Here is a 26,493-nt window from a genome sequence, read left to right as displayed (position 1 = left end):
GAAATTTCTAAAGTAGAACTCGGCTAATTGGAAGAAAAAATAGCCATTTCTCAGGGCAACGAGGCACCCATAGGAGGCATACTTGGCTGTGAAGTAGCACGCTCGCTCAGCCTGCCGTGCCCTTTTCACCGTCAGCTGCGCGCAGAACAGCATTATCAAAGAGTTGGGATCAATGGAAATTATCTTTCCCCTATAATTTTCGGAAAGTGAAGCTGCAGCAGTGACTTGATTGTAGAGCGTTCTAGACAGCACTGCATTTGTTTGACAAAATAAATGGTGGGGCAGCACAATAGGACATAGTGTTTGTTACCACAATGGGAAAAAACCTTTAAAATAGCCTAAAAATACTGCAAAGTGGAGGTCACAGAAAAGGCACGCTGAGAATAGATGGTCTGTGCAGAAACCAAAAGATAAACAGGGTAAAGGGTAAAGTAGGAAATACTCTAAAAGGAGAAGTGGTGGAGAATAAATTGAGAGAGAGAAATAAATGTGGAAATTTTCAACGTGTAGAAGAATTAATTTAGGAAAACTAGATTTTTTCCTTTTAGTATCAGCGCATTTGTGTGCATACTTTAAATTTTACTGTGGACTTAGTAAGAAGTAATATAAAGGTTGGGTTGTGTTTTCCACAGGATTTCAAGGTAATTGAAGTCTGATCATCTGTAGACCCTTTCCTAGTGAGAGTGCCGTGCACTCCGGTGCTGTGGGTGAGGATCAATTGCCATCTACCAGGTTTTCTCAACACATTAAAAAAAAACCAAAAACAAAAACCAAAAGCAACCCCCTCAGCCTGCCATCAGTAAGTCTTTGTAGCACTTACTGTTCCGTGCTGGAGTGCTGAAGTGCTTCTGGACATGCTGTTTCGTGGAGCTCCCTACAGGAGACTCTCCTGAAGCAGTCAATTGTCTTGATGTCCTGCCTACTGAAGCCCTCCTTGGTCAGAGGAGATAAGAATTTTATACCCATCACAAGATCTTTGCAGTGATGCTTTGATAGGGCCAAGACTCTCTGTCTGCCAAAGCCAAAGATAATATATTGGGCAGATCAGCTGCCCCTCTCGCCTATATCTGAAGTTGTTAGAGGGCTGGTCCTCCATGGCCTTCCTGCATTCTGCTGCTTCTCAGGTGGGATCTGTGGGCTGGTGAATAAAAATGCCAGAATCTGAAAGGGATTGGGCTGCAACATCCTGAGAAATGGATTTAATTTGTGAAGCAGTATGGTCTTCAGACCAGAGTACGCATGGTAAAGCAGTGTTAGATGCTGCTGGAGGCATGTGGCTGGAACTTGACTGTAGCTGCCACTTGAATCTTCTCTGACACGTACTCCGGGGAAGAGTATGACCATGAGTAATTCTTGGTTTCCCAGGACTGCGTTCATCACCAATTCATGGTGTTTAGAGTTCTCCGTTAGCACTGGCTTTGAGTTGTATGGTAGTTGAAGGAGGATAGTAAGTCTTCAGTTACGAACCAGCTATCCTGATATATCCTCACAAGCATCCAGCTCACCTTTCTTTTCTAATTTGAAAGAAATTTTTCTCTTTTTTCACTGTTTTCCACTTGATGTTAGTGTTTTCCTTTATACTTACCACGCGTCCTGATCTGCTGCAAACCATGTGCATCCACAGAGGGGACAGCGTCCTCACGCATAGCTCCTCCACTCAAAAAAGCCATTATTGCCTGTTTTGTCTTGCCAAAGCCAAGAGGCCCAGAGTTGAAGATTCTCACTGAATATTCTCACAATAATTACTAATTGTTTATTTCGTCGTTAGTAAATATTAGTAATCGCTACTCGCTGGTTTTTGTTAACTCTAACTGTATGTGCAACTCCTGTCCTGGGTGGCCTTGCATTCTATTTAAATCAGTGTTAATCTGAATTTTAATTTGAATGTGCCTTGAGAATCGGTCCTGATTCCTGGAATGTCTTACAGGAGTAGTGACAAAATTAGACAGGAGTCCCTAGCCGTTAGGTTACACCCCCACCGACCGTTGGTGCGTTGGGTGGGAAAAACAGAACCGCCGGGTTACTTCTCCCGTGGAAGCGCTACCTCCCACACCACTGGCGGGAGTTTGGTGGCTGCAATAACGTTTTAAGACTGAATTTTGTAAGTCAACGTTGGATTTAAACCACATTTTGAGCAGATGACTCAGGGCAGCCGTCCTTTCTTGTGTGCTTGGCAAGGCCTGTCACCAGCCTTTCCGTCTTCCTTAGGTGATCCCCAGGCAGTTGCTCCCGTGAGGTTAGTTAGTGAGTTTGTGAAAGAAAATAAAGAAACCAGTTGTTTGTATCTATCTTAACCCTGTGGTTCGCCTTGGCCTTGCCCATAATGAACAAACAATTTGAAAGTCGTCTTTCAAAAGCGATGGCCCTGGCAAAGGACGGAGGGAGGGGGCTGAGCACCAGCTCTCTCTGGGTTCTGGTAGCTGGGGGGTGAGCGCCGTGCTGGCAGGCGGTGAGTCCGCGGTGCAGGGTTTGCACCTACTCGTGCACCAGGTCCTTTGTCCTTCCCCTGCCCTCCCCTCAAAATGCAGTGCCTGTGTTCAGAGGGCATTGTGAGTAAGTGTAAGAAATCCCTTAACTGGACACGGTTGCCCCTTGGTTTGATTCCTGATAGAAACACCAGATAATTGGTTTATTTCTTCATCTTGCATCTTTTGTTAAACTACTTTCATTTTTCAATATTATAGCACAACCCTCACCCAAAAAACCCCAACTTGTTCACCTAGGTAGTGCCTGTACTAATTTCCCAGATCAATGGAATAACATAACTGGCTATTTCCAAATATTCTAGTACTATGCATTTTTCTTAGACTTGTCTGTTACCTGCTTGCACGTATTACCTGCTCTTCATGGCAGTCAATTGGTTTTTGTTGTTCTTTTCAAAAACAGAAATCGCCTGCAAAGAAGCTGAGCCATGCAATTAGTAAATCGCTTGGTTGCGTACCGAGTAGAGAACCACCGCGTCCTGTATTTCCTGAGCAGCCAGAAAAGCCACTTGATCTTGCCCATATAGTGTGAGTATCTATTTGAATCTGTTTTTCACTTAATCAGCGATGCGAAGCAAGGCTGTGTTTGACCCTGGGACAGGCTGGCAGACAGGAGCCCTCGGGTTCGAACTGTGGAGTTGCAGTGCTGTAACTGCTATCGGTGCTTCGCTGGAAAATGATTTGTTTTGTTAGGAATATCTTGTTAGCAAGAAGAGAGATGCAGGGTATGTTTGTGTGCAGTTAGACTAAGGCCTGACTGCTGATCCTACTCGCATCTGTTAGCATTTCAAAGTACGAATCAATCTGACCTTTTGCACATCACCGTGTTGGATCAGACTCCATTTTCTCATTTATTGTACATTAAAATTATACAAACAAATATTATAGAAATGTATTTATTGGCAAGCTAATGTTGCCTAATATTGGCAGTAGCAGGGTTTAGCTTGGTGCTGCTGCCTGGGAGCATTGGCTTTACAGTGTTTTTTGTCTGACTGAGAGGTTTGCCCTTGCTCTGCTCAATGGCATTACTGTTACCCTTTCGTTCTGACCTTGTTGTCGAACTGATGGAATGATTTTAATGAAATACCATTGTACCGGTGTTGGCTTGAACAGGCTTGAAATCAGCCTGCTTCCCCTGTTGGCCAGTTTTCACATCAAAAGTAAAGCCTGGGACAAAAAAGCCTCAAACAAATTCCTGTTACTGTGTACGTATAATAAACTAAGCCTCCAAGTAGATCTGATTTAATGTCCGACAGAGTCTTGGGAAGAAGTCTCAGTCTTTTCTTATGTCTACATTTAAGCATGTGCTGTAGAGGAGAGTGAGGAGAGAGGAGCAGAGCAAAGGGATATAATTTATGTGGAATGGAGGACTTCCCTTTTCATGAGTATTGAGTCATCTGCAGTTCTGGGAGTAAGTGGAGTTGATGCTCTTCTGGTTTTCTTTTGATGTCATAAATACCAGATTCTACTTGAATTGTTTTCTCCTGAACGGAGAACCAAGGGGTTCAAATCTGAATGTCTTATCACCTCTGTTCAGTGTTAGGGTGTGCTTTGGCCCTTCCCAATGCCGTGGGGTTTTGATAGACCGGCTGTTCTACGCGCTCCTTTAGCAGTTGTGGCGGTCACTAAGGAGAAGCTGGAGGCTCGCTTGTCGCGGTGCCGGGCAGGTGAGGTTTGGAAGGCTCATCCTAGGGTGGTAAAACACTCGTGTGGCTTTCTTTTGCCAAAAGCATGGAAGATCTGTAACTTGACATGGAGGAGTCGTTGCAATGCTGGGCTCCCCAACAGCGTAGTTCTGAGCTTTACCAATTCCTGCTTAGCTGTGTGATTGTTTTTTTCCAGTTCTCGCCTCACTGAATATTTACTGACTTTTATAACGCTTGCTTTAGTCCTGTGCAGCGAGGGGAGTTGATCCGATTTAATGGAATATAATTGTTCTGACTTTCTCGGTGAAATTGCACTCAAATTTTTATTTTTTTTTTTTTTTTTAAAAAGTCATCTGTTGTGCTGCTGTTCAGCCCAGAGCTGAGGTCTGTGTTCTGCTGGATGAATGGCTCGTCAGACCCATGGGGACAAGGTTGCACATTGTCCGCAGAATGAGCTCCGTGCCTTGGCCGGGGTGTGTGGTGGAGCTGGTCGCCGAGCTTAACTCTGGATGTGCTGGAGCCCGGGGGCTGCTCAGCCCCATCGGGAGCCGTTTTGTGTCGTCAGGTTGTGAATCCCTTTGCGCTTTTCTTTTTAGATTTTTCTCTGTGCTGCTTCCAACACACTAACATTCACGAGAAAAGGAGTAGTTTAGAATGTGATACTTCTATTAAAAAAAAGAAAATGTAACGGGGGAAGTACCGTGTGTGGAAACGATGGCAGCTGCGGCCCTGGGCCTGCCTGCGTGAAGGGAGGCCGCAGGAACTGGCCCCGAATTACCAGCCCAAGTTCTGCTTCTTACCAGGGCGGATGAGTTGCGTCTTTCTAGGACTCACTGGTTTGTTGGGTCAAACAAGTTCCCGTCCTCAGCTAGCTGAGGAAAGCTAAGTGCAGAAGCGGGTGGCTTGCTCTGGTGTTTCCAATACGTGACCCACGGAAGGTGCTGGCGGAGAAGTGCCTCCCAGCTTGCTTTTTGCTTCCCGTTGGAGACTGGCTCTCCCTCGCCGTACAAACGCGGCGTTGCCCGTTTCCTGAGCCCGGTGGGAGCCCGCTGGAGAGGCGCTTGCTGGGAGAAGGTGGGCAGGAGGGTGCTCCTGCTCCGGGCAGCCTGGGGAGCATGGCGGGAGCGCGTGGCCCCGGGGATGTGAGGGTGGGGGTACGGCTCGACACCTTCTGCGGTGGCTGGGACGGCTGCCCAGGCTCTCTTGGCAGCAGCAAGGCAACTCGGAGACATCTGCTCTGGGCTGCCAGCTCTAATTAACAAAAAAAAGTGTTCCCTAAGAAGCCAAAGGATCGGGAACTACTGCCTGATGCTGCAAGGACAACTGCGGGAACAGCAGCCAGTGATCTGGGGTGAAAGTTGTGCAAGTAGGTGATTTATATCAGACCCTAAACCACATGAAAATAAAATGAACACAGGACAAAAAAAGACCTACTGGGTTTTTATAGAAGTGATACAAGACCTTTGGGGTTTTCTGTGTAAGTGGTACCACTGAAATTAAAATAAAAATAAAATTAAAAAAAAAACGGCACACACACACACAAAAAAAGCCAGCACAGTTTTTAAGTGTGAAAAGTGACACAGCCAGTGGAGATTCTTTAGTAGCACTCAACTTATAAAGAGGAATTGCTCAGGGCCACGGTGTGTCATTATTTAGGTGTCAGTGATCAGAAGCTGATGACATTTGTTTCATGTAAACGAGGTGCACGTCAGCATCTGACGGATGCTTTAGAGGCGGCTGACTCGCAAAGCTAAAATCAACTTCAGCTGAGTAAATAATGTGAACTTAAAAATATAAATAACTAGGAACAGGTTAAGAAAACTTGGCCAAATGTTGCAGGGAAAACAAGGCTTGGAAGGGAAAACAGCTACACTTGTCAAGGGAAGAGAAAAGACAAAAATTGGTAGAAAAGAATGTAAACTAAGGGCTTAAAAGTTATTTGAGAATAGATTTCAGGTTGTGGTTTGGCAGGGGGCAGGAGCTGCGCGACGTGCTGATGGTGAGGAGCTAACCTCCCAGCGATGATCCCGTCGATGGCGAACGGCACCGTCTACGTTTTCAGTCCAAACTGCATTTTGAAAGAATTTCTTAATTTGGATACTTGCTGCTGATTGTTGGAAAGTTCCCAGAGCACTGGAAGAAAATTCTTATGATGTCGTTTCTTTTTTCAAGGTGGGGGAGGGGGTGGGGAATAAAGTCAAACAGGGCAGTCTCCGACATGTTGTGTTTACCAACGTGAGTCGGATGGTGAAAAAACTAAGTGAGCAGTAGATAAGCTGGTTTGTTGATCAGTAAATAAAAAGGTAGCTCGTGCCAGTCAAGCATTGGCTTTTGGGAATTCGGTGTAGTCAGACTCAGCTTGTCTCTTTTTTTATGAGATTAATTTTGATTAATAAAGTGATATTATTGGCATAATGCATTTAATATGAGCATTGAACAATTTAGAAAACAATAATCAATACAGCACGTGCACAGCAGATTGGAAACAAAAGGTTGAGCTGCTTGTCCTCAGTATAACTGCAACAAGAAGGAGGCGGAACAGGGGGTGTTCTCGAGCGGAGCCCTGCGGAGGTCGAGCCTGGCTTCTGTGCCGTGGCCAGGAGGAAAACACATAAACCCACTACTGACAGGCTGGATAGGCCAAGGAGGAAAATACTGGAGGAATGAAGAGGATGAGCAGGCCCGCGTGCTGGGCAGGCCTGTGCCAGCCCCAGCCCTGCTGGAGGCGGGGGTGTGCCGTGGGCCGGAGGCGCGCTGGCAGGGCGGTTTTGTCAGCCAGGCTGCCAGCGGCCCCCGCGAGCGCGGACGGGAGAGCTCACCCTTCGGGCTCGGCGGCGGCAGGACCCTCGTCAGAAAGCTCTGTGGTTGCAGCACCCGCAGTCCGGGCAAGTGTTGAAAGGCGGAAGGGTTTGAGCAGGTCAATGAAAACGGTGAAAGGGCTGGAAATAGATACGGGAGGATGCGTGGCTTTACATCCAAAGGATCACGTCGTGTACGTGTAGCACACGGAGGTTAAGGAATGATTTGATAGCTCTAAAAATATCTATCCTAGAGAAATGAAATATAATCCCAGGGAGCTTTAGCAGATAGGCTTAACAAAAGAGGCGGACCAGAAGTTGAAGCTGGACAAATTCCAAATGAAGATAAGAAATACGTTTTGCATAGTGAATGGAAGTAAATAACTGTTAGACTAGATTACCAAACCCAAAGTGGTGGCGGAATTTCGACCGCTGAAACTTTAAAACCAAGAGGAGAGTACTTTTTAATCGAATAAGAATTCCAGTCCGCCGTACGTTCTGTGTTTGACAGAAGCTCAATCATTGTAATGTTTCCTTACAGCTTTATGAGATATGACAAATGCATACCAAAATTTTAATGTCATCTCAGAGTCAGGGATTTTACAGAATCCACGGCTGGAGCACCGTGCGTATGCTCCGTAGGGCAGTCATGGATTTGCATTACTTAATTTCCAAAAATAAGTGCGTGTTTCTGAAGCTACCTCTGCCTCGCTTCACCTGCGTTCCTGCAGCCGTGCTGGGTCAGTAATACAAAAAATGGAAATTCTGCTGGTTTGGTGCATTCTGCTTCCCCTTCTCTCTCCCCCAGGTTGTAAGCTGTGTCTAGGTGGGAGTTTCCTGGCTGCTGTAGACTAATTCTGAGTGGATCATACTCTTTTTTTTAGGTGTGGGTTTTCTGAGTGTGATTGCTGGGGCCCACAGGTTCCAAAGGCTCCCACTTTCTTAAGGAATTACAGTCTGTATGATGGAAAAAAAAAAATTGGCATTAAAAACCCCCCTCTTTTTAGTTTATATTTAATGAAGCCGAGGTGGTATTTGACATGGATCAGTTTTCTGGGGAGAAATCCTTTTGAGTTTTTCTTCACTGCGGTGTTATTTCGGGTTAGAACACGATCATCTTCCCCTGGCTCTGGACCGGCCCTGCACACCCCTCCCACCCAAGCCTGTATTTTAAAATTTTGGAGCTGGATCCTCTCGGTGACACAACGCTGTTGCGCAGGACGTGACAAATTACCGTTCTGAACCGAGGGCTGCTGCCAGCACCGCCCTACAGCAGCCGTTACGGCGCTGGGGCGTTCGTGCGCTCTCGTCGCTCTCGGTGCCGCGGCCGCTGCTGCGGTGACAGATGGGCTGCGTCACGCTCGGCCGCGGCAGGCGATGCTGCTGCCCCGAGCCGCTCCTCTCTCCTCGCTGCGAGGGGTCGGTGTCTTCACGGGAGCGGTGGCAGAATGTGGCATGTGTCACCTCCGCAGCCGCTCCTCTTCGCAGCCTGGGGGAGTGCAGCGTGACGCTGGAGAAGGTGGGTCTGTGCTAATGAGTTGTGCCGCGGCGGGTGACAGCTGAAGAGGAAACGTACGTCCCACTCCGGTGGCTCGAAGGAAGGGAGTCTGTCTGCTAGAGTCTCTCCAGGTGACAGCTATGTGAAGCCGCAGAGAGATGAAGGACTCTGGATTGCTTCAAACCGACTTTCTTACGTTGCGGGGCTGGGGTTGCTTCTTTAAGCCTCCAGCAGATGAGTGAAAATGGGATGAGGAGCCATTTGTAGGGATTCACGCTGACAAAAATAAGCACGGCGGCCGTATCCTGCTCATGTTCGTGTGCTTCCCTTGTGCTCAACCAAGGCCAGTACCGTAAGAGGGTGATATTCCCTGATACCGAAGTTGCCCCTCAGCAGGGCAGCCGGGGGCGCGTCTGTTTTGTGGGTCGCCCCGGCTCGCCGCAAGCCACAGCAGGCTGCGGAGGCTGCGGATCCGCAGCCGCTCCCCTCGCCCAAGCCTCGGCCGTCCCCGCGGATTCCACGGCGCTGTCCTGCCGCTCGGCGATCTGCAGCTCTCGGGGCAGCGCCGTGGCGAGCCCACCTCTAGGTTCCCACCAGCAAGTCCTGGGCCTGGCTGCTGCAGCCCCTTCTAGGCTCAGCCCTTCAGCGAGCTGCCTGGGAATGGGAGAGTGTGTTGTATTCCCGAATATTGCCAATAGTCACTGCAGTGCAGTGAAGAGAGGGGAAATACTCTGCTCTGTACGCAGAGAAGATGACGTGGCTGGCACACAGCAGCCAGCAAATGTACTGTAGATATTGCATTCCATGCCGTTAGCCGTGTCCCGGCTGTTCAGGAGGTACAATTGCTCTTTACGATGGAAGAGCAGTGCAGCAGCAGGGTCTAAATGGGGAAGACTGCCTGCGGGCTGGCTTCTTGTTCTCCCCTGTTACATTATTTTATTACATGTCACATTAAGTTAGAATTGGAATTAGAGCCTGTTTCTAGCAAAATGACACTTCATAGATTTACCTGAGTTCGAAAGAGCGAGACCATCGGCTTAACTCTTTGAGAAAGGCAGAAATGGCTGAATTTGAAGTGGAGCGTGGTTCTGCATCGCCTGCTTCCCGGGAGAAATCACAACGTTCTCTGTCAGCGGTGGTGTGACCGAGTTGGGATTGACACTGAATATATTTCCTCCCAGAAATTTTGCAATGATAACGTGTGAAGGGTTTGCCTTTGCACATGAAAATAGATTTTTGTATGATCTTTCTGAAGAGCTACGACAGGAATACCGGTTTGCAGGTTACAGGGGTGTTCCTGGACTGTCAGAGGTATATTGCCAGAAGTTTATCGTGGTTTACAATTCAAAACCTCTTTATTGCCTGTTCCCTTCTTTTGCCCATGAACGCTTTCTCAGGCAGCAATGACTTGGGTCTCTTTCATTGCTTCAGCTCAAAACCCTGCGGGGAGCAGCGACCTGTCAAAAATCATATCCCTCTACCTGCTGCTGTGGACAGCTCTACTGAAAAGCTTGAGAAATGGGTGGATTACAGTAGAAACCAAACCCTGATTTGCTTATAAAGCTGCCTTGTTTCTTGGCCCAGGCTGCCTGTTGCCTCCACAGTGCCAACAGCGGGGCTGAAACGTCGGCAGCTAATTTTGTGAGGTTGCTTTGGGTGGAAATCATTTCTTCTTGGAGCTGCCAAAAAGCTCTGAGGTTTAGAGGAGCCGAGACACCTCGTTGTTGGAGGTACGGTACACCCGAGGTGCTTACGTGGCTCGAAGGAGATGCTCTTGTGAGCTGCCCTAGTGCTCTTTTCCCCGGAGAGAGAAGGGAGAGGAACGTACGTGGGTGATGCTGGCCACTGGATCCCAAGTACCGTGGTCCCCTGGGCGTCATTCAGCTCTGATCTCTGGCTATCGAGTTAATGTCTTAACTTGCACGTTATCTGTTCGTCCTTTTAAACGGCTCTGTTTGAAATACCTCAAAAAACCCAGTACTCCTAGCAAAGAAAAAGAATGCTGTGTTGAATTTTGATTAACGGTACATAACTGCCAGACGTGCCCATCGCAATAAATTTCAGAGCAAATCAAAATGCTTCACTGTTGTTTCCTGCATGGAAACCCTCAGGAGCTCAGCCTCACCCCGTTTAGCAATAGATGGTATATAGGACAGTTGTGGTTACTTAAGGTTTCCAGCCCCTCTCAGGGAAATTGATCCAGCCTTGCTCAGCGACTGGCCTTCTGTGAGAGCTACGGTCCTCGCTGGAGGACCACGGATAAAGGGAATCCAGTGGATTTCGTATGTTTGGATTTTCAAAAAGCCTTGGGGTTGGAAAAAAAAAAGGGTCTTTTGATGTCCTGAAAAATGGTAAAGGTTAGGGAAGCAAAAACTGGTGGTGAATGGTCAGTGTTTGGGGTAGAGGAGGGTCAGTGCTGGGGTCCGTAAGGGGATCCTATGGAGGGGATGTCCCCGCTGGTGTTTTCTGGAGAACAGTTTTGCGAAACGTTACAGACCGCTTCGGTGCTGAAACCAGAGCAGAGAGATCCTGATTAGCGATAGTTTTATACTGCTTCGGTGTGAGGCCTCTCTGTCCTGCTGTGGCACGTTAGTGAAGACCGCAAACAAATCACAGGTTTTCTTCCAGTTAGGGAAGTTTCTGGAAAACCTTCCTGTAAGAGCTCTGTGGCCTCCAAAACCTTCAAGAAAACATCGATCCTTTCTCTTAGAATCAGGGGTTGCTGATCCAAACTGGCTTCTTAGATATAGTAAATAAAACTGAGGTGAACACAAAGGAAAGGAAGGAGAAATATGCTTAGGTTGCCAGTATTTATTGCAAACATACATCAAAGATGACTTTTTATAGAAGTTAAGGTCAGAAACCATTAAATCGGCCAGTCTGACCTTCTGTATCTCATTGATCATTAAATGTCACCACCTTCCTTCTCTCCTGCACCCCGTAATTTGTATTTGGGAAGGGTTCCCCTCCGTAAAGGCACTCCCGCTTGCTTTCCAGGGGTTATAAATGCCCAATTGCTTGACTAGTAGTTTGTTTGAATGGAGAGTCTTCCTTCCTCTTTAATATTTGTGGTTTATTTCTGGTTTTTTAAACCATGTTCTGTTTCCAGCCCTTGTTTTGTTCCTATTTCTCTACCTAAACACTCACATGTTTCCATATATATATATATATATGTTCAAGGATCAGATTAGCTCTGCTTCCAGCAGGTTGCCTTTACTGTCCGCTGTGGTCTATAATCCTTTTTTTTTTAGTCACTGCTTTTGGAAATAGAGGGCTATTCCCTGGCTCTACGCTGCGGTTTTGTGTCCTAGGTTTGTAATTTTACATTTGGCCTTGTTTAAATACAGTATAATATTAAAACAAAGTATTAAAATACAGTTTATCAAGGCTCATTTTCTGTGTACTTTGAACCTATAATTAAGTCTCAAATCTTTTAGTGTAGCTGTAAAAACCCACACAGATCATGTAATTTCAAAGATTACAAGCTGACAGGCGTGTTTCCCATCTGACGGCCCTTCACCCATTTAAAAAGACTTTGCTGATAGTTTGTAGTTCTTATTTTTGGTTTTGGAGCAGGAAGCCACAAACTTTCTGGCACAGCCCAGCCTCTGGGGTTGGTGGGTGCCGCAGCGGCGGCGTGCAACATGCGGCGCTGCGAGGCGGCAGGGGTGGAAGGCGGCTCGTACAGCGGGAGGCTCGGCGTGGGCAGCAGGACTGGTGGAGCCGTCGCTGCAGCCTCCGAGCTCCAGCGTTGCACCGGGGGAGCTGTCGAAGCCTCCGGTGCCGAGCGAAGCAGCCGCAGCTTGCTGGGGTCTACAGCAGCCCCCCAGGAGCTGCCTCTGCCGCAGCGGGTGCCCGGGCAGCCTGCGGGTGCTGCGCCCGGAGACTGCCACGGCTGTGCGATAGCAGCGACCCGTGCTCCAGCGTTTTCTGGATTTTAGGGCGTTTTTCCCTGAAGAAAGGAAGTCGAAGGCACACGTGGCCTCCCTGACGTGCTCCAGCCCCTTGGCGTAGCCATGGTGCTGCTCCGGTGGCGGCAGGGCAAGGGCCAGCGTGCTTCCTGCGGCGTCTGGCGGGGACGGGGAGGGCGGGCGAGGGCTCCCTCCTGCACGGGCCCGGCGGGACGGGGCCGAGGGAGCCCCCGCTCACCCGCCAAAACCGCAGGTCTCTCATCCCATCACGCGTGGGGCGTCGGGGCAGCGTGTTTGGGGGTGCGGTAGCACCCCGCGTCCCTCGGTGCTGCGCTCGGCAGCAGCGGGGACAGACAGACAGGAGTTCCTCCTTGGCTGGGGTGGGGAGGGCGAGGATGTTCCTCTTGAACAGGGTTCAGTGTCCTGAGCCTGCAGCGTGTAAATCATTGACAGCCAATTCCCTTTGATTAGCAGGAGAGGGAACAACCCCTTACCTTTCTGTGCTTAAAGCACGAGAAAAGGATAAACTGGATAACTGAGAGAATTCTCTGCCTTGGGAAGAACATGGAGAAAGGAGAGCACCAAGACCTTGAGGTGTGCGAGTGCCTTCCTCTCCCGTTGGGACAGGTCGCAACCAGGAATAGCCAAGAGAAACTTTTGCTTTCGGCATTGGGAGCTTGGAGGTTGTTGTAGAAGCGTCCGGGAGGACCCTCCGCCGAGTCGTGAGGTTCAGACTGGTCCCCTTTGCTTCCCAACCTTCCTCTCAGTGAGGAGCCTGGGTGCCAGTCTCAGCCCCCGACTGTAAAGAGGAGTTTGGACCCTCGGTTCTGCCTCGGAGTTGGTTTATCTCCGCTCGAGCTGGGACCCTCTGGAGAGGGACACCCCTCCAGTGTTTCCCTGTGCCTCCCAGGGCCTCACAATGTCACACGAGGCGTTCACACGCCCGTCCATGCGACGTGCCACGGGCTTTGTGTGCAATTAGCTTGATTAATAACCCCTCGTCCTCTGCGATGATGGGAATAACGTCTTTTGGATTCTCTATTCCTGTGCTTTTACCGTTCTCCATCCTGCCTGCACCCAGATCTTACCTGTTTGCTGTTCAGTTTCTCTCTTTCTTAAAGGTCTTTTCCTTGAACTGCCGGTTTGGTCCAGTTTATCTCATTGCACAAGGCTCCCAGTACGTCTCCAGTTGGACTGAGCAGAAATTCAGCTCAAGTTCAGTTACGGTTTGTGACCTGAGGCCTCAGCACTCCAGTCACTCACGCTAAGCCAAGCAAAACGAGTTTTGCTTCAACCTAACCTTAAGCAATCACACAATTAATTCTAATAATCTACAAGTGACTATTTTAATCCCCAACAGAGGTTTTCTCCTTGCACCAGTGTGTGTCTCTGTGTCCCCACACCCCCGCGGGCAGGTGAGTCTGTGTGCTGCGTGGGTACAAATCGACAAGGGCATGTTCCCACTTTCTTTTTTTCCTCTCAACTTCTATACTGGTAGCGATCCCAGTCACCTTCCTTCATGGCCACCAGTTCTGCTGGTACGTGGGATAACCAGTGGCAGCCAGGAGCTGCCTGGTTGCGCCCGGCAGGTTGAAGAGCTCAAAGTTCTCCCGCCGTGACCAGGTCTCGGCATCCTGGGGTTTTTTTATCTTTTGACATTTTGTGAACATCGCTGTGTTTGCCTAAGATCTGCACAAGCGCTTGGTAGGAATTTGTTTTTCTGGAATACGATGGCTTATTTTTAACTTTCATGCTCATTCTGTCACTGCTGAGGAATGGTGTCTGCTTCTGTCACATTACAGGCGTTTTTTACCAAAATGGCATAAATATACATTTAGAAAATGTAAATATGTTTAACAGAAGACAGATGATATCTTTTTTTTATGAAAGGGTTATAAAGTTAAACATGTTTGAACTGCATATTTTCCTTGCTTTTGGTATTCTGTTCGGTTTTGCATTTGAATACACCTGCCACAGTGAATTTTCCCCCGGTTCCCGGTAAAGGAGACGTGTTTCTGTGTGTTCTGTAGTCGTCTGATCGTTCCCTCTTCAGGATTAAAATGTTCTTAGGCATCTCCCCACCGGCGGTTTGGTTTGACTGATACTCCATGGACATTTCCTTAACAGTCTCAGACCCAGTTTGTTCCCAGCAGGCGCAGCCTGTTGGCCCCCAGGGCGGGAAGAGCTGCTTCGAGTGCCAGGGATCCGCACCTCCCGCCCGGAGAGGAGCTCTCGCTGCATTTCCCTGCTTTTCTTGGGAGCGAGCTGTTCTTGGAGGACGGGGCAATATCCTAACGTTTGGTAAATCATTTTGCTGCTCTACCCAGGCGCCGTGTTGGTCTGCGTTGACGCGCAGCAGCGCTCCCCCGGGTTCGGTAACAGCCTTTAACCCCAGGGCCGGCATCCCCCACGGCCCAACGCCCGGGACGGGGCAGCGTTTGTTACCATGGCTTTTTTTCCCCCCCCCCCTGTAGCATTTTTGGCCACTGTTATAACTGAAGAGTTCAGTGTAGAAAGGCTTGGAGGATCAGCTTGGTTTGGCTGCAGCTGTCCTCATTCTCTATGACAGGACACGATTTTTCTTTACTTTGGATTCTTCTTTGTTTCCATGGTAGGCTGCGAGTAGGTGCGGTTTTTTTTTTTTGCTGGCTGAGAGAAGTCTCCTCTTGGTTTCAGGCTGGTGGAAGGTTATTATGATATTATCCAGCAAAATGAATAGGAGCCTCCGAGTGGGAGGTTGTAATTCTGATTTTTTAATTTTGAATTCTTTTTTATTCATGTGGTACATCAATCTTTTGATGATCTGTTTACAGTATTGGTAAGCAGCTCTCGCCTCTCCCTTGGCAATGCGATATTATCAAGGTCCTATGTTATGTCATCAAGTTACAGGATATTGTCAATATTTAATTAATAATAATTTAATATCTTATAATACTTGTATTCACAGTCACAGCTCTGGAAATAATGCTGTTATTCCCGGGCAGGATATGGAGCGTTAGTTATTATTCCTTTTATTCTTGAAAAAGGAGCTGAGACTTTTTCTTAATCCTTAAGCTATTGACGCTGAAGCCAATTTCAGTTAAGAATCCCCTTGTTATGATCAAGACAGTAATGGAATAAACGACTAAGGGGAGTTGTGACTTTTTCTCTTTGATGCCTTAGATCCAGATTGGTTGAAATTAGGCTTTAGACAGACCTAAATAAGTTGTCTCAGTGCTGGAGCAAGCGGGTGAGATTTAGTTTCTGGGTTTTATGTGCAGGAGCTCAGGTTACGTGGTGGAACAGTCGCTAGAATACTCGCAATTTCTGAATCTCGTGGTTTTCTTTTAGTTCAAAATGTACCGGAGTTTGCGTTTTAGCATGTCTGTCGGTTAAATCTTACATTCTAGTCGGGCTTGATTTCTGTTCCTTCCTCTTGGCTGCTCTTTCTTTCCGTCCTTGTCCCCCCCCCCGAGGCTCCCCGGTGCTGCAGAGCACCCGCCGTCCGTGGCTCCTCCGCACCCCGGTGCTGCCCGTCAGTCACCCGTGCTGCGAGCGCTCAGGTCTGACACTTACTGATGCCGCTGCAGCCCGGGCTCCGGTGGAAACAGGAACAAGTCTGAGCCACTGAAGACTTTAAAATCACGAGTGTCTACAGGGCGACTGACTGGGGACCGTACAAAGGAGAGAAGCCGTTCTGGACTCTCGATAATCGGCGCGGGCTGCGAGCAGCCTCCTTAGAGAGCCACGGGCGACGTCCTCCCTCTGAAAGCCGGCGGGTTGGTCGCAGCGTGGCCTCTCCTTTGTTATGTTGATGTTGCTGGTGATGGACGTTGTCTTTTGAAAAGTCGGCTTTGCGCTTTTGTGTGGATCTAGGCGAGGGGAAGAGCGTAGCGAAAGGTAAAGTGTTGGTTGGTTGTTAAAAAACTTTGCCTCTGCGTGGGTGTGCTGCTGCGGGCTGCCAGGGTAACGGGCACGGCGGTCCCTTCCCCTGCAAACACATCAAAATGGGGTGGGCTTAAAAAAAAAACCACGATAATTTCAAAAAATAAAAAATAAGAAAAAATTCCCCAGTCCTTTTGCAGCCGGACAATCCGTCCTCGCCTGCCGTATCCGACCTAAAAGCCTTTTCTGGGATAAGGCACCGTGTGCCCAGGAGATGCCGGGTCACGTGTCGGCCCCGTTTCCTTAGAGACGGCGCCGTGGCGCGCCTCGGGATGCCGCGTTGGGATGGCAGCTCGGCGGAGGACCGGAGCGGCGTTCGCCACCGCCACAAAGGTTTGCCGCCTTCGCCTTCCTCGCCGTGTTGCCGCCGCGGCGTGAAAATATTCGCCAGGTCTTTGCGCGGCGCGGGGGGGCGGCGTGAAGGCAGAGCCAACTTCTCCAAGGGCTGGTTATAGTGTCGCCCCGTGCTTTTGGGGGGGCTCGTGGGGAGCCGCGAGGGGCTGGGGAGAGGGCTGCTGGGGAGAGGGACGGCGGCGAGGAGCGACGGCGGGAGCGTGCTGCCGGGGTTTGTTTGTGTCTGGCTGTTGTAAACAGATGGTAGGAACAGCCTCGCTGGGGGGGGGGGGGGGGGGAGTTGCCGAGTGCTTCGTTTCCAGCTTTCCCGTTAGTCATTTTTGGACAGGGCAAGAACAAAGTCATTAGGAAGTGGTATCTCACTTGATCCCTTGTTTATAATAAGAATTATTATTAATAGAGCCTTCGCGCCCGCGTGACGTTCTAGTGGAAAACAGCAGGATTTACCATGACATTCTGCCGTGATAAGCAATATGCGTATTGCAAATTACTGGAGGTAAATAGGCGTAATAACGAACTCAGCTTTGTGTCAGCGCCTCTGAACAGTTACTGCTATTCCGTTTGCATGCTAGAGAGAGCAGCCAGCCGAAGAATGCTCTTCAATGCTTTTGTTAGAGATGTTGCATACAAATAAATTGGCCGTGACAGAAAAAAAAAGCGGCGAAGACTTCATTTGAGGATTGCTCGGAAACACCACATTGTGTGTATTTTCACCAGGTGTGGTCAGAGCGCTCGGGGATTTGTTTGCCTCAGTGCTCGTCCGTTTGTTAAATCTCCAGTGTCTGTGGATATCTTCAGGTTTGTGATTGGTTTTTAACTTCTTATTCTTTTAACTTCATGCTTAGTTTGTTTCTTAGCAGAAGCATACACCTTAAACTAGTTTTAAACTACAAACCCTGTAAAACCGAACTAGTCCGTTCCTCCTTCCTGCTGCTGAAATAACCGAAACTTGCGGTTTTCCAGAGGACAGAGCAAAAAGATGAAATCTTTGAGTCCCCTCAGCCGGGCCAGGCTGTTAGCCCGGCTTTCCCAGCGAGGCAGGTAGGGAAACGTTATCAGATCCAAACATGTTTAAAATGTTTCCCTTTGGCAAGTATTTAGGCTGCTATTTTTGAATTATACGTTTTTAACCTGAATTGTTGTTGGATTATACATTGTCAATTATTTTTTCTGCCGCCTTTTGCATCAAGATAGCTCTTGGCTGGTTTACTACTAAGTGGCATTGGGAAAATTGGCCACAGCTAAAGAGATGTAAAAGCTCCATAAAGACAGGCAGAAAACTTAGCTCAGCGTTTTAAAGGGAAGCAGGGACCACATTTCTCATTCCTAGTCCACAAATAAAAAACCACTCTTGAATAGTGTAAGGACAGGAATTGGCTATTTTCTACTGTTTCAAATAGCAAGGAGAGCAAAGGAGTAATTAATCTGTAATATATACATGCACATTTTCTGGAAAGTTGCTCACATGATTTGCACCGGAATGGGGTGGTGAGATCCAGGGTAATACCACAGTTGTTATCTTCCCTTTTTATAGGAAAAAAAATGTTGGCTCAGCATACCCATGGATGTATTTGCCCTTGGTGCTCTCATTGGAGAAGTGTTAGCAGCTATTTTTAAACAATTCCTAATTTTTTCTTATGAATACTCTGTCAGAAAGTAGTACGCTACAGTGAGAGGCTGCTGGCAGGCATCTCGTGCTCGGAATTTTACAAAAGTTTGTGCAGAGTGAGTGCTCGGCGCCTTCCTGAAACTGCGGCGTACGCGGTGTGTTAGTGGCAGCGCAATCATTCTTTAGAAATATTTAAACGGTGCCGTAATCCGGATGGCTTAAGGCACAGGTACAGGGCTACAGGGAATTTACACCTGGTTCTCTGCCATTCAGGGACAGCCACAAACGCGTTTCTGTTCTCAAGTGTGTTTCACCTGCGCTGTTCGTCGGTTGGCATGGCCTGTAAATTCAAGTTACCCCTATTTGGGGTTTGTTTTGTTCCCTGCTCAGAAAAGAAACAGCGTAAGGACCAGAAACGTAGATCTCTCTTCCTTGCTGAAAGTGCACTTTGACTTTAAACAGCCTTTCTTTTTTGTTTAACAGTAGAGATATCGGGTAACGATTTCCCACTTTGTGCTGCCGTTTTTTGGTCTTTTATTGGGGGATCTCAAAGGTAACATCAAAGCTGATGAACCTGCCTAGCCTCTCTCCCGGGCTCCCCGGGGAGATAAAATAAGCCCTTGAATAGAACAGAGATGAGGTAAGAAGTGATACGAGTTTTTCGTTGCCCCATGGCCACGTCTCCACTTGTCCGGGCGCTGCACCAGGCCTGGGCGCCGGGGCTGGGGCGGCTCCTGCGGGGCCGGTTTCGTGCACCGGTTCACGCGTGTAAGAGTCAAACCAACAGACTTTTTGAAAAGCTCCGTCGTGAAATCTGTTTCCTCAGGAGCTGATTTCCTTTGGGTGAATTGGAGCTGAACTTGCCGCGCTTTTGAAGCTCTGTTCTCCAGCGCAGAGCCGGTTTGCTTCCGATGTTTCCCGTGCCCGACCCGCTCGTTCCCGTGAGGGTAACGCCGCGTCGTGTACGCCACGTCTGCGCCTTCAGCTTTGCTCCTCCGTTCCTGTGTTCAGGCTGCCGGTGCCGGTACAGCCGTATCGAGTCACTTCGACAACACCCGGTGCTTACAGCCCTTTGCTCCTGCCCTGTTGCAGAGGAACGGGTCGTGTTGTGGCTCGCGCAACGCTGACGGTGCAGCGGTGGCACGCGCCGTGCTGGAGGAAACGCTCGTGCCGCTGGCACTGAGAGCGGAATGGGTCTGCGCAGGAGCACAAATCGGACAAAACTGAGATGCTTCGCTTCAGAGTCCTGCCTGCCTGCCTGTGCAACAGAATGCCCTTTTTAGTTGAAATTGAAGAAATCTCATCTGAAGCAGTTTCAGAATAGACATAGAACTCCAACAATTCAACTCCCTTTAAAATTTTCTCATTTTAGCAGCATCTTTTAATTATCAGGGTGTCCTGATGTAAAGCAGAGTAAGACTTTTAAACTATTTATGGAATCACAGAGTCATTTTCATTGGAAAAGACCCTTAAGATCATCAAGTCCAACCGTTAACCCAGCACTGCCAAGTCCACCACTAAAAGGTGTCCCGAAGCACCACCTCTACACATCTTTTGAACATCTCCAGGGACGGTGACTCCACCACCTCCCTGGGCAGCCTGTTCCAACGCTTAACAACCCTTTCAGCAAAGAAATTTTTCCTCATGTCCAACCTAAACTTCACCTGGCGCAGCTTGAGGCCATTTCCTTTTGTCCCGTCACTTATTACTTTGATCCTTCACCTTCTTCCCTCCTTTGTAAGGAGGGAGGAGGTAGTTTCTTAATCTCAACTCCTAACCAAGATTAAAAACACCACAAAACCCACTAAGGAAAGATTTAATGTATTTCTGATTTGTGCATATAACCTCTAAAAATGTATATTTACTACTACCAAATACCCTCGTACAGAAGTAGCCAGAAACCTTCCTCTGTTTTCTACATGTAAGTAGTGTTCCAGCTCAGTTTTCAGCCTACAGCCGGAGTGCAGTCAGCGTTTTAGAACATTGCCTCTGAAGTCCTCCTGCTAAGAGACATCAGAAACCTTGGGCTTGATCCTGAAGTCCGGCCGAGCTGAGCCCGGTGCAGGATTCAAATTCAGCTGCCCAAGGGGCTAAATCTTCTGGCTGCTTGACACTGGCCAGAGTTGCTCTGTGGGAGTTCTGTGGGGTGACAAAGGCTGCTGCAAGCACGGCTGCAGACCTGGCCGTGAGTTTTTGATGTCTAGGTGGTGAAAAGGAGAGAAAAGCCCGAAAGGAAAAGAGCAAGCCCTTCTTCAAATACAGTGGGCTTGTTTCCGAGGTCTGGTTTGCGTGCTTCGCGGCTGCTTCCCGCTGCGTTGGTCAAACCTCACGTTGTGACTGTGCAGGGTCTGTCTGTCTGAGGTCCCATCGTACCGTGTGTCGCGTGAAGAGACAGTACAGCGTGGCAGGGGAACAACAACCCACGTAACGCCTTGGTAGGTCATTGTGCAGGGACCGGCTCCCTGGCAGCGCCCGCGGCGGGTCGTTAGCTGTGTGAGAGCATGGGCCTTTGCTGCCAGCACGGCGGGATCTGGAACCGGCTATTTCACCTCTCAGAGAACCATCACAGAATCACAGCAGGGTTTGGGTGGGAAGGGACCTTAAGGACCCTCCAGTTCCACCCCCCTGCCATGGGCAGGGACACCTCCCACCAGACCAGGCTGCTCCCAGCCCCATCCAGCCTGGCCTGGAGCCCTGCCAGGGAGGGGGCAGCCACAGCCTCTCTGGGCAGCCTGGGCCAGGGTCTCACCACCCTCACAGGGAAGAATTTCTTCCTTGTACCTAGTCTAAACCTGGACAGCAGGATTTTGAATCGGCGTATTTCGCCTCTTGGGTTTGGCAGGTGATCCTTACGTTTGTGTCTGGTGGGGCTTTTGTGTCGTAGGTTTGATTTCAGTCGTTGTAAGAAATCACAGGTATATATATGTGAGAAACAAATGTTTCTGAAACTTTTCCTGCTGTGAGGCTTTTCCCTCATGTTTTTGGGCAAAAGAGCTCAAGACATGTACACAGATGTTACTGCAGTTATTTCCTAACTCAGTTCATGAAGTCCAAGTGAATCATCACAGATGTTTAACCTCAACCACAAGTACAACAGAGACCAGCAGATTTCTTTTAACTACTTCCTCTGCCAAGTAGAAAATGGCAACAAAAAAATCAGGTATTTTATAAAAAGCATTAAAGTTTCCAACACGGAGAGGGTGCCACGGCTGTGGCATAGTCCATGTGTCGTGTTGCACTTCGTGTGCTGCAGTTTCTGCTCTTTGGATTTCGTTACGTCTTTGCTTGTGTTCTGCGGTTTGGTTTTGTTAGAAACAAATCAAATTTCTATGTAGGTTGCCATCAAATCACCACATAATTGCCTGCTAAATAGGAGGTTTGGAATGACGATTCTCTCTGTGAAAAGAATGTTTTCCAGCTTTCACTCGTTCCTGCGTTTCTCTGCTGAACCATCCCTGCTTTTCAGCCTCCCCCTTGAACTGTAGTTCCTAAAATGGAATGTAATTCCATTAGTGTTCTTACGGAGCCAAATGCAGCAGCACCTCCTCGCTGCCCAGAACCTGCTCTCCGACTTTCCGTCGGTCATCGCACGGGGCTGGCTTGCTCCAGCGTCGCACCAGGGATGTGTCTTCAGCTGCCGTGAACCCTCGTGCCCTCTACAGCCCTTTTCCCAAGATGAAGTCCATTCGTGTCCCCAATCTGTTAATTCTGTGAAAAAGGGTAATTCTAGCACCCCCTGCTTTGCTTTCTGTTGTGAACTTGCACTTTTCCTTATCAGTTATTGCATTTTTAAATAGGTTTTCCTTTTCTTCGCGGGTCTGCCTTCGGTGCCTCCTATTGAACAGATGTATTGATCTTATATTCTACCTACTCAGGCATGTAGTCAGAGGGAAAAGGCAGCAGGAAATCATTATTTAGTTTTGAATAATAAATAATGACCCTCATTTATGGTTTTGGTTATATATAATACACTGCACAAAAGAAGTAATTCTTTAATTTCTGCCTACTTAATGACAGGGTTTGAGTAATTACAGGATAGGAGTTCACACAGCAGCTAACAGCGAAAGAATTACCCTCTCAAACAGTAGAACAAATTTGTTCAGTAGAGAGAACATTGGACAGAAAATTCAGCCATGTAGTGCTCACTTTTAGCAAGTGTGGGGTATGACCTACTAATGTCGGAGCTGATGAATTTCAAAGCAAGTAGGTATCTGACCCAATTAACTTCCAGAATTGTTTCAAGTGATTGTTGAACCCTTCGGGCACATAGAGTGGAATAGCAAGGACAATGTTTAAGTAAGAGGTCTGAAACTGTTTTCACCTAATCTTGGTTAAAGCTCTGTGGACTACTGCTGAAGCTTCAGTGTCCTGCAGCTTGCCACAATATCCCCGTCCGCTCATGCCAGCCCTCCTCTTTTAATTCAGCGGGTGTCTATATTGCACAGTTAACCCCTGTTGTGGCCGCCCTGGAGTCCTTGCCATTTGCACACAAAGCTCTGAAGTACGTATCAGTGTGTTCATTGAAGCTATGTTCTCTTGCCTAGCGTGGGTTAAAGCTTTCATTTTTGGACATTCTGTAACCTGTGCCTATTTTGGATAGAGAGTAGGCGGCGCTTGTGTAAAGTCAGGCCTGAAAGGCCGTGACAAAGGGCATGAACCTTGTGTGTTCTGCTCTTCCCAGCTGCTTGCTCACCGCTTGCTCCTGAGCACGTGTATGTTTGTAGTCACGAAGTCATAGAGTATCTCGAGTTGGAAGGGACCCACAAGGATCATCGAGTCCAACTCCTTTGACGTTAGTGGGTGCCTCGGTGCAGACCGCTTTGTTTCTGCGGATCATCCCGTGTCAGACTGATCAAAACCTCTGCTGTAAACAGGAAAGGCTGCGCGATTTTGGATGAAGTATGTGAGGGGGGTTGAACACTGGCATAGGTTGCTCAGAGGGGCGGTGGAATCTCCATTCTTGGAGATGTTAGGAACCTGACAGGGCAGCCTGGTCTGGCTGATCCAGCTTGGGCAGGGAGGTTGGACTAGGTGATGTCAAGACGTCCCTTCCAGCCTCAATGATTCTGTCATCTGAAATACCCAGTTGCAGGAACGAGCTCCGGGACGCTGGGGGCAGGGTGGTCAAGCAGGGCCGGCAATCGGCGGTTACCTTGCGGTTGTCAGTTCCCTCTCTGCTGCCGCTGGTGCGAGGGGTTTGCCCGAGTCATTGCTGCTGATCAAACAGCAGCCTCAGGCAGATTTCTGATTAAATGCTGTGCGGCTTTGGTACCCGAGGAAAAACCGAAGATGCCAAGTCAGAGGAATAAGCCCCCGTCAAGTCATCGTGCTGCACGTGCTGTTGAGGTGAACGTGCCTGCGACCGTTCCTTGCCGGTGAAGCCAGCTGGCTCTGAAGCAGCATGTCCGTGCTGTTAGTCTTTCTTACCTTGCAGAAGAGTCTGGCCCCGTCTGAACTGCTTACTGGGAGTGGTTCCTGGCTCCTGCTAGCTCCCAAACTACTCCCAGGAATTGTCTGGGAGAGAGCTCTTTGACTCAGGCCAGAACTGCCCTGGGGTCTGCTGCCGATTTAAACGTGCAGACAATCCCAGCCCAGGCTACGGGGAGACTCCCTGGCTCTGCTTCGTTTGCTAACGTGAGTGGGGCCAAACCGGCTCTGGGTCAGGCCATCGAACGACGACCTCGAAGATTTGTGGGATGTAAACTGTAGGAGCGGTTCGAAAATGAGGCATGCTGGAGTGGGCTCTGAATCTTTAACTCGGTAAATGGTATCTCCTGGTTTTATTACTATTATTTTTGAAGAATTTGCAATGCAGAGGGGGAAGATTTCAACTGTATTATCATTATAGAGCATTTTGCATATAGTAAAATGGCTTTAACCTCTTTTCTTGGGGGAGGACACTGTCCATTTCCTTGCTCCCTTGAACCTTCTCCCCCCATTCCACCCTTCCTTTTGGTCATCAGATCCAATGATCACCGTGCCAGAGTGAGTAGACTTGTATAGTTGCTGGCACTCGACCTTGATGGCCTGGCTACGCTTCCTTTTCATGGCTGTGTCTTGTGCCAAAAAGCCCTAACGCAGCGTCTGGCGTCATACCAGGCGGGGGAGAGGCTCTGTTCTCCTTAGAGCAACCCGGTGTCCTTGCACTGCACCAAACGTGCACCAGGTCTTGTCTTTTTTGTGACGGATGGGAAGTTTTTGAACAGCAGCAGTTCCTTATAAATGGTGAGATTCTCAGGTAAAGTGCATTTCAAGTGTCTGTCTCTACGTCTGTCTTCCTTTGCCTCTGCTTGGTAGGGTCTTCAGTCAACCAGCAAACCAAAGAATCGATCTCCTTTATACGCTAGCCTGGAAGAACGTGTCCTCCTTTGGCTTTTGGATTATTATGGAGTAAAAGTGCCGAAAGGAAGCTTAAAAACAAACAGTAGCAATAGATCCTGTATCTCATCATCTTAAAGAAAAAACAAGACCTGCTAGAATAACAGGAAGCGCAGGCAACCCACTAGTCCTCTTTGGTGTGAATAATGTCCGTGTTGTCGCAGTGAAATAAATGCGCCTCATCCCAGCGCCCAGCGTAGTGTAAGGCCTTTACCGGTGTTGATGAACGTGCCAGCCTGGGCACACCGGCGGAACGACAGCCTTTCGGAACGAGGTGTGCCCGTGCGCCTTCTGGCAAACAAACCAGCGAGTTTCTGAGTGTCAAAAACACATGATGTGTTCTGTTAAATGTGCTAGTTCTCATCTGTAGAAAGGTTAGAGTTTCTCCACAGTCAGTACTATCCCAGCGTCAGCTGAGATGCTGTCACCGCCCTGATGTGTCACAAGGCAGCAGCAATACGACAGCCAGCTCCTGGTGGTCATGTCAGCCTGCTTTAGACGTGATACTGCCTCATCCTTATTTGCATCCAGATAATGAAGGGGCAAGATAATCTGTTCATACCTCTCTGTAAATGACTCTCTCTTTTTTGTGAAGTTACCGGAATTGCCATCGCCTCGCCCACGCTGGCGTCACAGCGGGGTTCTCCCACGTTAGCCTGTCCTTTCTAGTTGTCCTGGTCTAGAGCTGCTGGTCCTCACGCACAAGCCCTCAGTAACTGCAGCTGTAAGACGTGTCTCCACCCTGTGAACCCCCCTGCAGGAGCCATCCCTGCCTGCCAACGACCAGAAATTGCTGCTGAAATGCTGTTTGTCACATTGCGGAGCCTTTTCTCGGTCCTTCTGCAGTGGTAGGACCATCATTCAGTCAGAACAAGCAGTACCGGATCGTCCCTGGTTCGGCGTTGTGTGGAGGAGGTGCGAGAAGGAGCGCTGGTCCTGAAGTTTGTCAGCCAAGAGCGCTGACAACCGGAGCACGGTGCTGCAGGGGATCCCATGGAAAACCAGCGTGTGTTGCCACAGGGTACGGCAGCACAAGGCCTGGCACGGCCGGAGCTGGTGATGCCGTGAGAACAGCAGCGCACGTTCCCGTCGGTGTTAGCACTAAGCTTGTGAAGTAAGGGAGGGGACAGAGGCAGGGGAATGGGCTCTGTCCTTGTCTACGGGCTGAGTGTTCGTGGGATATTCTTGGGAAAAAGAGTAATTTCACACGCAGCCCACCCTGGGTGTAGTACGTGACAGCGGGCTCCCACCCGCAGTACCGGTTGCTGTGAGAGGAGGTTGTGATCGCGGTGGATAACAGCCCAGCGTTGTTGGAATTACTGAGCTCGTGTTAGTGTGATAAACTGGCACAGCATCCTGTGAGGTGGTGTCAGATGGACGCAGTTGTTGGCTCATGAGAGTTTGGGAGCTGGTGTGTGCTTCCACCCCAAGCCCAACGGCGTTCCTGGAGCGAAAAAACCCTGTACATGAGTTACCTAACTACGGCTGCCAGCAAGTAGCCTTGTTTTCCAGAGAGTGGCAAGGGAGAGGTGATGTCCTTTGTATTTTGTATTTCTGTCTGGGGGCCACAGCCTTGCTTCTGTCACTCCAAACCATCACAGCCTTTGTCTTTGTGGGAGAGCTGGGTGGCACTGCCATCAGACGGGGATGGTGCTTGCTGCAAGTCACTCCAGTTGTGGCTGTTCTGTGGAGGAATCTTTCTGGTCTCTCCCGAGAACCGAACCTGAGACAGAGCAGGTGACGTTGTTGTGCTGTTATCACAATGTACTGACAGAGTTCTGCCAGGAACACGGTGGGAGAAAAGCAGGTGACGCTTCTGTTGCTTTGAGTCCTTCCTGATACAGGCAGAGATGCGTTTTTACATGGTTGTTCATGGGAATCTCCCGCCAGAC

General features: G+C 48.9%; 1 protein-coding gene across 1 annotated transcript in view; it reads left to right on the top strand.

Moving 5' to 3' along the window:
- DTNB (dystrobrevin beta) overlaps positions 1-26,493 on the top strand; it is a 184,683-nt gene that overhangs the window by 45,910 nt on the left and 112,280 nt on the right. Inside the window, exon 8 of the mRNA XM_086461751.1 lies at positions 2,887-3,011. Within this exon, the coding sequence (XP_086317877.1) occupies positions 2,887-3,011 (125 nt within the window). The remainder of the gene's footprint in view (positions 1-2,886; positions 3,012-26,493) is intronic.

Source organism: Leptosomus discolor, chromosome 2, assembly GCF_034619465.1.
Source record: "Leptosomus discolor isolate bLepDis1 chromosome 2, bLepDis1.hap2, whole genome shotgun sequence".
In the NCBI taxonomy this organism is placed as follows: Eukaryota; Metazoa; Chordata; class Aves; order Leptosomiformes; family Leptosomidae; genus Leptosomus; species Leptosomus discolor.
This window is presented reverse-complemented; position numbering and strand designations above follow the sequence as displayed.